At 33.1% G+C, this 14,951-nt stretch overlaps 1 protein-coding gene and 1 pseudogene across 1 annotated transcript; one reads left to right on the top strand and one right to left on the bottom strand.

Annotated features, from left to right (window-relative positions):
• Positions 1–8: 8 nt before the first annotated feature.
• Positions 9–548, bottom strand: LOC149139747 (short-chain dehydrogenase reductase 2a pseudogene; annotated as a pseudogene).
• Positions 549–4,968: 4,420 nt separating this feature from the next.
• LOC149139746 (short-chain dehydrogenase reductase 2a-like) lies at positions 4,969–8,561 on the top strand. Its single transcript, XM_089452962.1, has 2 exons — positions 4,969–4,982; positions 7,757–8,561. Exons 1-2 carry the CDS (start codon positions 4,969–4,971, stop codon positions 8,559–8,561), a joined length of 819 nt encoding a protein of 272 aa, XP_089309088.1.
• Positions 8,562–14,951: the final 6,390 nt, after the last annotated feature.

Below are 14,951 nucleotides of genomic sequence, written 5' to 3'. Positions count from 1 at the left end.
GCATTGACTCACATCCTGTATTTCCCAAGCTTAGTTGTGTCGTTCCTCGTTAGCACTATCACTACATGTTTTGAGGTGGTGTAGTCGTATGGACAAAGTCCTCCTATAACACTTGTAATGCTGGCAGTGTTGATTATGGTGCCCTTCTTCCATGTAATCATCACGCGGGCAGCGTGCTTCATGCCTACCATCACTCCTCTCACGTTTACCCTAATCACTCGATCTAATTGATCCATGTCATACTCTGCTACGCTTTTACCTAGAGCTATTATTCCTGTGTTGTTAAACATTATATCTAGTTGACCGTGTTTCTCTACAGCCAAATCCACCACTGTGCCCATGTCTTGCTCATTTTTCACATTGCAGTGCATGAAAATTGCGAGAGGAGAAAGGGATTCGACCAGCTTTTTCCTGGCTGCATCGGCAATGTTTGCAATTATGACTTTGCCTTCATGCTTTGTGAAGAGCCGAATAATGGCTTCTCCGATGCCCAATGCTCCGCCTATTATTATTGTGACCTTGCCCTCCAGTCTGCATTCAAAGATCATTACCCAGAATTTTAAAACCAATGACCATTGCAAACACCATTAAAAAATGGCAGGTTTCAGCAAAAAAAAAAAAAAACTTACAGTAGCATAGACTAGAACATTCAAAAGTGGACGAGAGGGATACACGTTTGTCGATCAAATTCTTATTCGATCTAATGATGGTAACTTTTCTTGGGGAGTTAGGGTAACTGTCTCCTCCCTTGCTCCACTGATAAGGCTCTCACTTGCACAAAACTATTTTCGAGGAGACTCCTTAACCCTGAAACCTCGAGTGGATTCCATTCTCATTCCTCTTTTGTTCTGAACATAGGTTTAATATATTTAATTTAATCCAAGTTGATGACTAACCCAAGGCCTTTCTTCCGGCATACGAGATGCATAGAATTTCACTAATTTTTTAGGATTTTTCTTTTTACTTCTTTGCTACTGTGGATTTATTAACTTATAGTGCTTTTCCTCTATCCACAGGTGGTGTCGGGGCTTGGGCAGGAGGCATATAGGGATTTATGACTTTCCTCATACCATACCTTCAACAATTTGTTAACATTATCGAGTGTAGACACGATTCAAATTTAGTTTCTGCTACATGGAATTGCTGCAGGTTTACTCTGCTCTCCAAGATTATAAGAAATCAAATCTGCATGTAATAATGTATAAGCAATCAAATCTGCATAGATGTGATATGGATTGTCATACTCTGTAATTCCAAATGTTTATATTTATATATGTTTTTGTATTTTCATTGATTAGCCTCTGCCATGGGTTTGAAGCCCTTAATAAAAATCTTTCCAAGTCTTGAATTAATAACTGGTAGTCTAGGTCCAAACAATATTGTATTCTCATATATGTGTGTACATATTATCACTATTTGGTGCATTTCTAAAACAATAATTGCATGTTTCAATTGGATAAGTTTTCCTCCAGTTTTCTATAGCTAGATAAAGAATATGACCTTAATATTCTACTTGTTATCACAGTTGGTCAAGGTTATTATTTTTTTTTTTGCACATGGGAATGTGAATATGAATATGGGTGGACATATATGTCTACAGAAACACCCTAGTCTCTTACAAATTCTTACTACTTTCCTGGTAAAGAAATTCCTGTGCAGAATTTATCTACAGGTTTACTCCTAATTAATCTGTATTTACTCTACGGATCACCAAATGGTCTACCCTGGCCTGTCTTTCTCTTGTAGCACCCTTGTGACAGGACTTGTAATCATCTTACGTTGTTGGTTTCAACTGATTGACCAATAATCATCTTTGGTTTTTGGTTTCAACCAATTGGCCATGAGGACTAACCAACCCATTTATCCTAACTAATACAATAATTTAATAGTGTTTTAGAAAGACAAAATCAAGTCTGCATAGAAACTCCACTGGCTCCCAACCAACTGAAGAATTTCTTTCTCAGAACTTTCACAGACTCACAAATTTGTACTGGAGTTCTCCAGGTCAGAACCAGCTCAAGAAAATTTCTATGGTAGTGTCTTGTCTTACCTTAGCAATGTCCTGTCTAAGGTAATGAGTTGTCTTCTCCTCTTCCTTGAGTACTTCTGGTTCCTCTCTCTACCCTCTGGATCTCTTTTCCCAATAGGAATATTTATCCCTAGGGAGAGGAGTAACTTTCCATTAACTATCAGACAGGTAAATCTCCATTTAGCATTTCCACCTTCCCATGATTCCTTGGCTGACCATAACTAATCTTGGTAATTTAATCAGTTTCTCGAAGTCCTAGAGTGATCTACTTGGAAATAATTCAACCAAGCCCAATGATTTGGATCCTTTTGGACACAATAATTGCATTTTTCAATTGGATCATTTTCCTCCAGATTTCTATAGCCAAATAAAGAATAAGACCTTAATATTCTACTTGCTATCATAGTTGGTCACAGTTATTAATGTTTTTTTTCACATGGGCATCTGAATATGAATATGAGTGGACATATATGTGTATAGAAACACCCTAGTCTCTTACAAATTCTTACTAGTTTCGTGGTAAAGAAATTCCCGTGAAGAATTTATCTACAATTTTACTCCTAATTAATCTGTATTTACTCTACGGATCACCAGTGGTCCACCTTGACCTGTCTTTCTCCTGTAGCACCCCTGTGACGTGACTTATAATCATATTTGGTTGCTGGTTTCAACCGATTGGCCAGTAATCATCTTTGGTTGTTGGTTTCAACGGATTGGCCATGAGGACTAACCAACCATTTATCCTAACTAATATAATAATTTAATAGTGTTTGAATTGGAATCAGACCCTCATTCTCATGACCTATGTATACAATTAGACTCACAAATTTTCACAAAGTAATTCACTAAACCATACACAAAAATATTAGAAAATAACTTCGAAAGCGAATAATTAATAGAGAAAATTTATAGATAAAACATAATCTTTGGAAATGTAACATTAGGAGAAATACTTATTCATTCAAGATTAGTTAGGGAAGGAAGAATGTTCCTTTCAGCCAACGGCATGGTATCCCACTTGGGCTCCCCCTAAGATATTTTCCCTTTAGGAATTCTTGGAGAGAGTCAAATCATGTCTGCATAGAAAGTCCACTGGCGCCCAACCAACTCTAGAATTTCTTGCTCAAAACTTTCATAGAATCACAAGTTAGTACTGGAGTTCTCTTGGTCACAACTAGCTCAAGAAACTTTCAATGCAATGTCCTATCTTACCTTAGCAACATCATGTCTAAGGTAATCAGTTGTCTTCTCCTCTTTCTTGAGTACTTGTGGTTCCTCTCTCTACCCTCTGGCTCTCTTTTCCCAATAGGAATATTTATCCCTAGGGAGAGGAGTAACTTTCCGTTAAGTGCCTAATAGGTAAATCTTCGTTTAGCATTTCCACCTTCCCATGATTCCTTGGCTGACCATAACTAATATTGGTAATTTAATGAGTTTCTCCAAGTCCTATCTTGATCCACTTGGAAATAATTCAACCAAGTGCAATGATTTGGAGCCTTTTAGATTCATCACAATCAAAAACCCTGTGCACTCGGAATCCGCAAGTTTGAGAACCATAGCCGAAATTTCCCAAAATTTCCACTAGATTTTTGTAGAAATCCCACAGAATTTGCAATTATTTTCTAAGAAAAATTATAGCCTCATTAAAATACTAAGATTTTTGCAACACAAGTCCAAAGCACAATTTCACATGATTAGACAGTTTCACCTCACAAACTTTAATCCTCAACCCACAGGCTCTACTAGGGACAAATAACAATACACCTGCTATATGTGAGGACGTTGGGTAAAATGTTTTTTTTTTGTTATTAACTTATTTTATTATTTTTTTAATCTAAAATTTTATTGATTCAGAAAGATATGGTACTTATTAAATAGTAGGTAAATCAGATAACTGGTAAAACAATAGGTTTCTAGTTCTGAGATAGATACAATAAATAACGAAATAAAAGAGTTCAAAGTGTTTCATGAAGCATCATGAAGGTTGCATGTGAACATCCCTTCAGGGATTCGCAGAAGCCAAACAGGTGAATTTCAACCTCCTAGGAAAATTCCCAAAATATTATATAATATCTAAAATAAATATTTATTTTTAGAAATTTGATATATATAAAGTTGTAAAGTTTAAAATAATTTGAATGTTGCAAAAGCTTTCCATACTATTGTTGAATTGATTTATACAAATCATTAATCCCTGATCGAACTTCAATCATAATTACAAGTTAGAGGATTGTTTGAAAAATGGAAGTTGTGTAGAGCTAACTCTCACTTCGAGGGTCATCATCCTACTTTCTATTGAAATGATGAAACATTCAATAAAATAGTGTATTAATTCTACAGATGGTGATTTTAATAATGAATCCATCTTGCAATTATAATCCATGATATAACTATATTATGAAAATTTTAAATTTGGAAAAATTGCATAGAATTTTGACTTCCATCTTCTCTCTTTCCTACGCTCTTGCCTTACGGCGTTCCCATTGCAACATGTGGTGCAATTGCTAGTTTATTATATACTTAGTTAATGATTATTAAATATGTATTAATTCTACAAATGGTGATTTTAGTAATGAATCCATCCTGCAATTATAATCCATGATATAACTATACTATGAAAATTTTAAATTTGGAAAAATTGCATAGAATTTTGACTTCCATCTTCTCTCTTTCCTAGGATCTTGCCTTACTACATTCCCATTGCAGCGTGTGGTGCAATTGCTAGTTTATTATATATTTAATTAATTATTATTAAATATGTATTAATTCTACAAATGGTGATTTTAGTAATGAATCCATCATGCAATTATAATCCATGATATAACTATATTATGAAAATTTTAAATTTGGAAAAATTGCATAGAATGTTGACTTCCATCTTCTCTCTTCCTACGCTCTTGCCTTACATTATTAAATATATAATATAATGTAGCATTGATATGAGCTCTCGAAGGTAGTTGAAGTGACGGTGAAAATGTAAATGAAGTATTATATGAGTGGGGGTTCAGAATTCAAATCCTCACTTACTTGTGTGTGAAAGAGGCATAAATATGCACTTAGAGTTTTTAATATGCACTTACAGTTTTTATAGTGTTAGCACTTAGAATGGACATGAGTATGAGACTAGCGAGTTGTCAACTCCTCTTGTAAAAAAACATTGATATAAATATATGATATTATCTTAATATTATATTCAATAAATACTATAATAATATTACAAAATATTATAATAATATATGTTAATACTAATCAATTTTATTAGATGAGTAATGGGAAAAAAAATGTAAAATAGGAAAGTTAAAATTTAAAATTAAATGGAAATAAAACTAAAATGATAAAAAAAAACAAAAAAAACATATATATATATATATATATATATATATATAGATAAATAGATATAACTTTGTTTAGTTACATAACACAATATTAATAGCCAATATATATAATAATATGAAATGATTCAAATAATTACAAGTGTCAATGTGTAATTTACAATTCATAACTATGCAATCTCTTTTTATTTTTAAAATTATATGTTAATAGCCTAGTATCTAACTATTCATTACTAAGTTGTCATGTAAAGCTCATTAATATTATACTTATTAATATGAATAGATCCAATTATTACAACTATGAACGTATAATTTATAATTCATAACTATTCACATAAACATGATTTCCATAACATTTATTTCTCCTTTTGTTTTGATCATATGTAAATAATTTAATTTCTAACTATTCATTACTAATTTTCCATGTATTGATTAAATTAAAACTCTAACTCCGGTCAAAATCCCCACCTGAGGATCAAGCAAGGGTAGCATAGGGATACTCAGCGTTGGCTCAACCATTGAGGGATAAAAGAAGAGATAATCTTGGAGAATAAGGAAAATATTAAAAATACTATTACTTCCAAATTTAAGGGAAATTGAACACCTGACTTCTTCTTAATAGAATCCACTAATTGTGCTAACCCTCATACTTAAATTTTTAGATACAATATTTTAATAATACTCACTTTTTTATTATTTCTTAAAAGAGTTATAATTTTTCATTTCAATTTTACACTTTTTGAAATTTTTATTTTAAGTTTCCTATTTTGTAGAATCCTTTAGTTATTGTGTTTTTTGTTTTTTCCTTTTTTACTTTGTTCTTTTTTCTCTTATTTTCTACCATACAACTCTATGATGTGATTCTTGATTATAATATTTCCTTATTATTAGATGAAAAAAAGAAAAAGAATTATTTCTTTATTATTAGAGGAAAAAACAATTATTTCCTTATTATAATAAGATGAAAAAAAGAAAAAAATTAAAAGGAAACAAAAAAACTAAGTTTTGGATTTTTTTTTTTTCCTTTTAAAATCTTGTTTTTTTAATTATTTTATATTATACACTTTTATGTTGAGATTGCTCATTTTGATATTGTTATATTATTGGATGTGCTTCATACGATTCTTTAATTCCTCATTTCCATATTCTTCTATTATTAGATGAAAAAATAACAATTTCTTTTATTTTTATTATTATTATTATTATTTCCTATTTTAAAGTCTCTTTTATCCTCTTTTATTGCATTTTTTTCCTTTATCATATATCCAACCCTGGGCTTTCATATGGTCAAACGGGAACAAATTAAAGGTAAATAAATTTTTATTAATTTTTGTGGTTGGGATTTGGGATGTTAAAGTTTAAATTTTTATTAATTTTTGTGGTTGGGATTTGGGATGTTAAAGTTTATCTCTTGCCATGCTTGTTTTTTTTACATGTATCCAACCCTTCAAGATTCTTGGCTTTCATATGGTCAAACGGGAACAAATTAAAGGTAAATAAATTTTTATCAATTTTTGTGGTTGGGATTTAGGATGTTAAAGTTTATCTCTCCCCATGCTTTTTTTTTTTTTACATGTGCTAGCTATAGTGGTTGCTATTTTAAATGAGCCGGCAATATTATGGTAAGGATTTTCCAGATTGGATTTTCCAAATAACCTAGCTGTAGTGATTTGTAAGTTTATTGCGTGCGTTTCTATCTTCTTAGTTGTTAGAGTTATCCTTAACTAACACGGTCCTCCATCCTCCATTATTATATATAATGAAGATCTGGAAAAAAAAACTTGTCATCAATATCTTTATAATTGATACTCTTGCGTAACAAAGTTATCTATACATTATTATAAACAAGCCCTCTCTAGGCCCTGCCTGTGCACAAAATCTCCGCCGAATTGAGATTTCCTGCGTCATCCTGTCACCCAGATTTCGTTCCGAAACATGTCTAGTCAAGAGGCTGACGCTGCCGTTAGCACTCTCAACATCAGCGTAGGCAGACGGTAATCACACGACAATAATCGCTTTATTTTTTTCCTTTAAATTTAGCAACCCAGTTTTCCTTCTTATTTCTTATTAAAAGTTTAATCAATAAAGTTTTCCTTTTTAATTCTTATTAAAAGTTTAATCAATAAAAAATATATATAGAGTTCTTAACCATAAGCTTAGATCATATTTCAAATATATATTGAATTTGATTTTGTTCAATTTTAACGTATAAATTGATATGAACTAATCCATGTACTAGTTCAAAAAAGTAAAAAGTCAATAATACTGTTAACAGATAAATTTATTAATTTTAATAAAAATATATTCATAGAGAAAAACCCTAATTTGAAGTAAATTTATATATTTGAATGTTATATGAACAAGTTATATATGAATAAGGGATCTTTCATTGCAGGTTAGACGGCAAGGTCGCACTAATAACGGGCGGAGCATCTGGCATCGGAGAAGCCACCGTTCGGCTTTTCACAAAGCACGGAGCCAAAGTCATAATCGCAGACGTTGCCGACCAAGCTGGGAAAAAGCTCGCCGAATCCCTTTCTCCTCCAGCAATTTTCGTGCACTGTGATGTCACCAAAGAGCAAGACGTGCGTGCAGCGGTGGATTTGGCCGTGGCGAAACATGGTCAACTCGATATTATGTATAACAACGCAGGAATAATAGCTCCGGGTAAAAGCGTAGCAGAGTATGACATGGAGCAATTCGATCGAGTGATTAGAGTCAATGTGAGAGGAGTGATGGCGGGAATGAAGCACGGGGCCCGCGTGATGATCCCGCGGAAGAAGGGCACCATAATCAATACTGCCAGCATTACAAGTGTTATAGGAGGACTCTGTCCATACTGCTACACCACCTCCAAGCATGCAGTGATAGGGCTGACGAGGAACGGCGCAGCTGAGCTGGGCAAATACGGCATCCGAGTCAACGCCGTGTCTCCTTATGGACTGCCCTCGGATCTTACAGTTGGGTACTTCAAGAAGAAAGGCGACGCCTCCTCATTTTCAAAAGAAGTGGATAAGCCGGCCGTGGCCAACTTTTGCAGCAGTGTTGCCAACTTAGAGGGAACGATTCTTACAGCAGAGGATGTTGCAGAGGCATGTCTGTACTTGGCTAGCGATGAGTCTAAATATGTCAGCGGGCATAACCTTATTGTGGATGGCGGAATTAGCGTTGTTAATCACTCCTGGGGGACCTACCGATGATAAATGAATGCTACTATTTGTTAATAATGAAGTTGGCTGAGCGTCGTAGTCCTACTATATAAATAATGTCGGTTCACCGCTTCCTCATCTGCTGGTTTCGGATACCCTCTGAAACAGCTATAGTTTCTGAAAACCCTAGTACTATAGTACAATTATTGCTGTTCACCGCTGCTTCATCTGCTGATTCTCGTAAATAATAGTATTTTCTGATGTCTTCCCTCTGTGAACTTGTAACATGTCCTTCGGCTTTACATATTAATAATTATATACAATCTTAAGTGGATCATTGTCTTTTAACTCAAACATTCATCAAAATAATCGCTAGAGGCTGCAGTTCGAACGGGTAGCCTCGTCCATTTTTGTTTTACCAAATAATGAGAGTTTTAAAGTTATTTACCATGGTATAAAATAATCGATAATTTTCTTTGTTATCATCTGGTTATGATGGGCTAAAGTAATCAAGTTTTCCCCATAGTTACCCAATTCGAATTCGAATAGGGAAAATTTGACATTATACCTCTCATAAATATTTAAATATATTATTTTTTTAATTTTATTTATAAATTTAAATAAACAATCATTTTATTCAAAATTTTAATGAAAATATAAATGTTATATAAATTAATGTTTTTTTTGCAAGATGGAAGTTACTGTTTTTTTATGTTTTATATAATAGTTATTGATTTGCAACCAATTTGCTCTTTTATAATTTTTTTGTAAAGTAGGAATTATGTTTTTTTTTTTATTTGTAATTTGTTTTTTAATAAAATTTTCTAATATAGAAATTACTTTTTTCTTTCTTTGAATAAAAATTATAGTTTTTTTATTTTTTTATTTTTTTCCGATAAGAGTTAGCAATTTGCTGGGATAGAAATTACAATTTTTTTTTTCTATAAAAATGGTATTTTTTTTAAGAAATACGAACTTGCTAATTTTTATAAGAAAATTTATAAAAGATAATTGATCTTAGCATTAGCTTTGCCTTTCTCTACATTATTTCAATTTTCCACCATGGTTGCATATTTCCAAACTTGTTTTTCCCTTCTGTGTATCATTTTCACAGGGTTGGGCAGGTCCAAACTTGTATTCTTCCAATACATCGACTAAACAAAGTTAGAATTAACTTGTATTCTTCCAATGCATCAACTAAGCAAAATTGGAATTAAAAATTTACCTTGCTAGGGTAATTCTTATTCAACAATTGAAGGGTAAGTTCAATGACCTATTTCCATCAAAGTTGAGCGGTTCCAAATTTCTATTGTTCCAATACATCAACCAATCAAAATTAAAATTAAAAATTTACCTCTCTCAAATAGGTAATAGATGCCAGTATAATTAGTATTCAGCAGTTGAAGAGTCAGTTCCTAAGTTATTAGGGTAACAGTAAGTTTTATTTTTAACAAAATAAATTAAAAAAAACAATATTGTTCAATTTACATACATAAACACCATTTTCTAAATTTATAAAATGTATTTATACAATATTTGAAAATCAAGAAATGTGAAAAATTCTTATATATTTTGTTAACCATATAGATTTGTATATATCAAACTTCTATTTACCGTATACCGTGCTACCTTGTTTATGGTCATTGTTCAAACTTCAGTGTAACTAAACTCATTATGATTGTTCAGTGTAACGAAACACGTATTATGTATTCATGTTATTGCCCGAAACACATTCAAGAGTGAAGAGACGAAGCAGAGTGAATGTTGGAGACAGCGAACAGGAGTGGGTGCCTTGGACAAAAATATATAACATGCCCGAAACACATTAAGATTGAAGAGACGAAGCAGAGTGAATGTTGGAGACAGCGAACAAGAGTGGGTGCCTTCGACAAAAATATGGCACCGAACCGAATTCTCCGAATTAATCACCGTACCGAGTCGAACTGGCGAATTAACTTATTTTTTTCGCGGGTACGGATGAACTTGGTAAATATGGTTTCAAGTTTATAATTAAGTTGTTTTATGTTGTAGTATTTATTCCATTTTCACATTTGAGCATGGTTGATAATGAGGATAACCAACCAAAATTTTTATGATTCTCAATTGAATGCTTACTTATCATTACATCCAGATAGGGATAGTGTAATGTACGCCTCAAAAAATTTATCTCAGCTAATCCACCACTTGAGAAAGAGTTGATTCCATGATCCCTGATAGCAAAATGGTTTAATAAAAATGGATATGTTTCTTTACTTTATTATTGTTTTTATTGTATTACACGAGTCGTTTGAGGTATCAGTTTGTTTTTACATATTTTTTTATGATCTAAAAATATAATAAAATGGACTATTATGAATTTCACACTATGCCTTTAATATGGTTGGATATAATTATGAAACTTATTACAGCAATATTTATTGAGTCGAGAGGTTAATTCTACAACTAAGTATGAATTTATATGTAGGTTTATGCCCTTAAAATAAAAAGAAAAATTAAAAATTTTCTAAATAGAAAAATAATGTGAGCTATAATTAAAAAGAAAATGAATATACTATAAAGTAAATAGAAGAAAAAAGATATGTGAATAAGATGTTTAAATCTTATACTCTTCAAAATATTTCAACAAGATATTTAAATAAACTACTTGAAAATCTATGTTAACTAATTTATGTAGATATCAACTTCATATATATCTATAAAAAAAGTAAGTTTCATGGTTAAAAAAATTATTTAGTCTTTTATTTTCTTTATTTGGCATTCAAAAATACAATTTAAACAATGAAAATAGCACATTATATTTTTCATTTATGAAAATCCATGGAAAGTTTTCAACATAATGTTTTGAACCTTCCAAATGCATAAAGTTATATGGCATGGTTGGTGGTTATATGGCATGGTTGGTTGTTGGGATTTGCTTTACATTGTTGATCATGAGAACTTTAGGATCAAAAACTCAAGATGGCTTTTGAAATCAACGACATATCTGTGGCTATGCAGTTACGAAAGTAACTACATCCCCTTTGTCGCCTCACTTCATCTCAGTTGCCTCTCTCTCTCCACGAGGGTTAGCTCTGCAACGTGAGGAAGTCTGTCCATATCAATTTACATGGGTTAACTATGGAAAGACTCCAACAGGTAAATTCTTTTCGAACTATGGGTTCACTTTTATAGTCCCATTTTCAATTCCTCCATACTTTAAGTTCTTCATACTTTTGGCTCCTTTAATTCAGTGCAGCTAGGGTTTTCCTTTCCTATGTATGTATAGTGTTGGCAACATCTATCGCTTGAAACTTTCCCTATGGAGAAATGAAATCTCACTCTCACGCTTCTTGTTGTAGTTGTCTACTTCTCACTAGCAAGTTTAGCATTCTAGCTTCAACAAGCCGTCCTCTTGGATAGTAAAATGTTAGACCAGAGCATACATAACACACAACAAATTTATACTCAAAGACTTAGATGACAATAGCAAAGAATAATTCACAGAGACAAAATAATGGAGAAACAACAAGATTACTCAATCAGAAATAGCAGAATAGATAAAACAATCACTGGAGAATAGAATTCACTTTGCATTATATAACAGACTTGGGCCTTTCCTTACCTTCCTTAGCTAGAGAAACTACAAATTTATAGAGGTAGAAGAAGGATCTAGAATCATGTATGTGATTCAGATGGATATATGGAATGATTTAGAAATGAATGGTGGTGTAGAAAGATCTAGAATCCTGGAGATCTAGAAACTGATGGGGGTGTAGAAGAATCTAGAATCCTACATGTGATTCATGAATTTGGCTTCACACTTAACATTCTCCCACTTGAAGCCAAATAAGAGTCATCAAGTCATACCGAGTCCTACCATGCCTCTACATAAATCATGTTTATTTTGTTGTAGAACCTTAGTGAGCATATCAGTAGGGTTCCTATCTGTATGGATATTTTCCAAGGACAATTGTTCTTCCTCCAACAGATGCCGAATCCAATCGTACCTTAAGTCAATGTGCTTGGTTTTTGAATGAAATGTTGGGTTTTTCGCCAAGTGAATGGCACTCTGACTATCACGATATAACACATACATGTCCTACTTTATTCCTATCTCTCCTAGGAATCGTTGCATCCACAACATCTCTTTACAAGCTTCTGTTGCAGTTATGTACTCTGCTTCTGTTGTAGAGAGGGCTACTATTCTTTGTAGCCTTGACACCCAAGATATTGTTGCACCTACAAATGTATACAAATAACCTGTAGTGGACTTTCTAGTATCCATATCTCCAACCATATCCACATTTGTAAATCCTTCAAGCACAGTCTTATTATGAGCAAAACATAAACAATAATGACTAGCACCCTTGAGATACCTCAAAATCCATTTTACTGCTTGCCAATGTTGTTTGCCTAGATTGACAAGGAACCTGCTCTCTACTCCCATTGAATATGCAATATTTGGTCATGTTCATACCATGGCATACATCAAACTGCCAACTAATGAAGCATAAGGAATCTTTCTCATCTCTTCTTTCTCCTTGTCATTACTAGGACATAATTCAGTACTCAGCTTGAAGTGGGCTACAAGGGGTGTACCAACTGGCTTGGCATCTTTCATATTAAACCTTTCAAGCACCTTCTTGATATATTTTTCTTGTGACAACCACAACCTTTTGTTTTTCCTAGCATACATATTCCGCATGCCCAATATCTATTGTGCTAGTCCCAAATCCTTCATTGCAAATTTTCTACCCAAATCTTTCTTCAACCTATTGATCTTATTCTTACCATGCCCAACAATCAACATGTCATCCACATATAACAATAATATGATATACTTTCCTTGATCATACCTCTTGATATAGATACAATGGTCAGCTTCCAACCTTTGAAAACCATGTTCCAACATGAGTGAATCAAATTTCTTATACCATTATCAAGGTGTCTATTTCAACCCATAGAGAATCTTCTTCAGCCTACAAACAAGGCCATCTTTGCCTTTTTCTATGAAGCCTTCTGTCTACTCCATATAAATTTCTTCCTCCAATTCACCATGAAGGAAAACAGTTTTTACATCTAAATGGTAACATTCTAGGTCTAAAGCAGCAACTAGACCAAGAATGACTCTAATGGATGACATTTTAACAATAGGTGAGAAAATTTCAGGGAAGTCAATACCTTCTTTTTGGGCAAAACCTTTCACCACCAACCTTGCTTTATACCTCTCTTTCTTTTCGTCACCTTCATGCTTAATCCTCTAAACCCATTTGTTTTGTAGAGCCTTTCTACCTTTTGGGAGGTTTACCAACTCCCAAGTTTTATTTTCCAGCAAAGAGTTCATTTCTTCTTCCATTGCTTTCTTCCATTCTTTAATGTGCTCGACTTTTCAAGCTTCTTGAAAACAATTAGGTTCACCTTCATCAATTAACAAAATATAGTTTGAAGGAGGATACCTTTGTGAAGGCTTATGAGGCTTAGAAGATTTGCGAACCAACTGTTGTGGTGCATTATCAGGTTGAATCTCCTATAAAGGTTCCTGCAAGCTTCCTTCTTCTTGTTGTTCTTCATGCTCCTGAATTTGTTGCTTATTTTCTTGTATTGGTGGTATGTTTTCCGGCTACTCTTCAAACCTGTCAATAACCTTCTTGACCTCCAACTCACCTACAGTCCTCTTGAACATTTCTGACTCATTAAATATAACATCCCTGCTTCTAATAATTTTATGTTTAACTGGATCCCATAGACAATAACCAAAATCTTCATCCACATATCCCAAAAAAATGCATTTCATAGATTTATCATCTAGCTTAGTTCTATTCTCTTTGGGAATATGTACGAATGCTTCACATCGAAAGATTTTCAAGTGAGAATAATTCAAATTCTTAATAGTCCAAACTTCTTCAGGGATACCGCCATCTAAGGTTGTAGTTGGAGATCTATTTACGAGGTAGTAAGCGATCTTGACTACTTCAGCCCCAAAATTCTTCTCCAAAATGGAATTGGACAACATACTTTGCACCTTTTCGATAATGGTGTGATTCATCCTTTCTGCGACACCAATCCGTTGAGGAGTACCAGGCACAGCCTTCTCATGCTTTATGCCAAACCTGTTACAATATTCCTTAAATGCATTTGAGCAATATTCTCCACCATTATCTATTCTTAAACACTTCAATAATTTGTTAGTTTCTCTTTCAACAACAACATGGAATTTTTGAAATATTCCAAACACTTCACTTTTATTTTTCATAGGATATGCCCAAACCTTCCTGGATGCATCATTTATAAATGTTACAAAATATGATGCTCCTCTTAATGATTTGAGGTTAACAGGCCTAAACACATCTGAGTGTACCAATTCTAACACATTTTTCTTTCTGTCATGGCCACCTCTAAGGAATGAAACCCTTCTTTTTCTACCATATATACAATGCTCACAAAGATCAAGATTGTAGGATT

The sequence above is a fragment of the Pinus tabuliformis genome, chromosome X (genome assembly GCF_031772625.1).
Source record: "Pinus tabuliformis cultivar Carrire ecotype Pingquan chromosome X, CPIR1, whole genome shotgun sequence".
Classification (NCBI taxonomy): domain Eukaryota; kingdom Viridiplantae; phylum Streptophyta; class Pinopsida; order Pinales; family Pinaceae; genus Pinus; species Pinus tabuliformis.
This window is presented reverse-complemented; position numbering and strand designations above follow the sequence as displayed.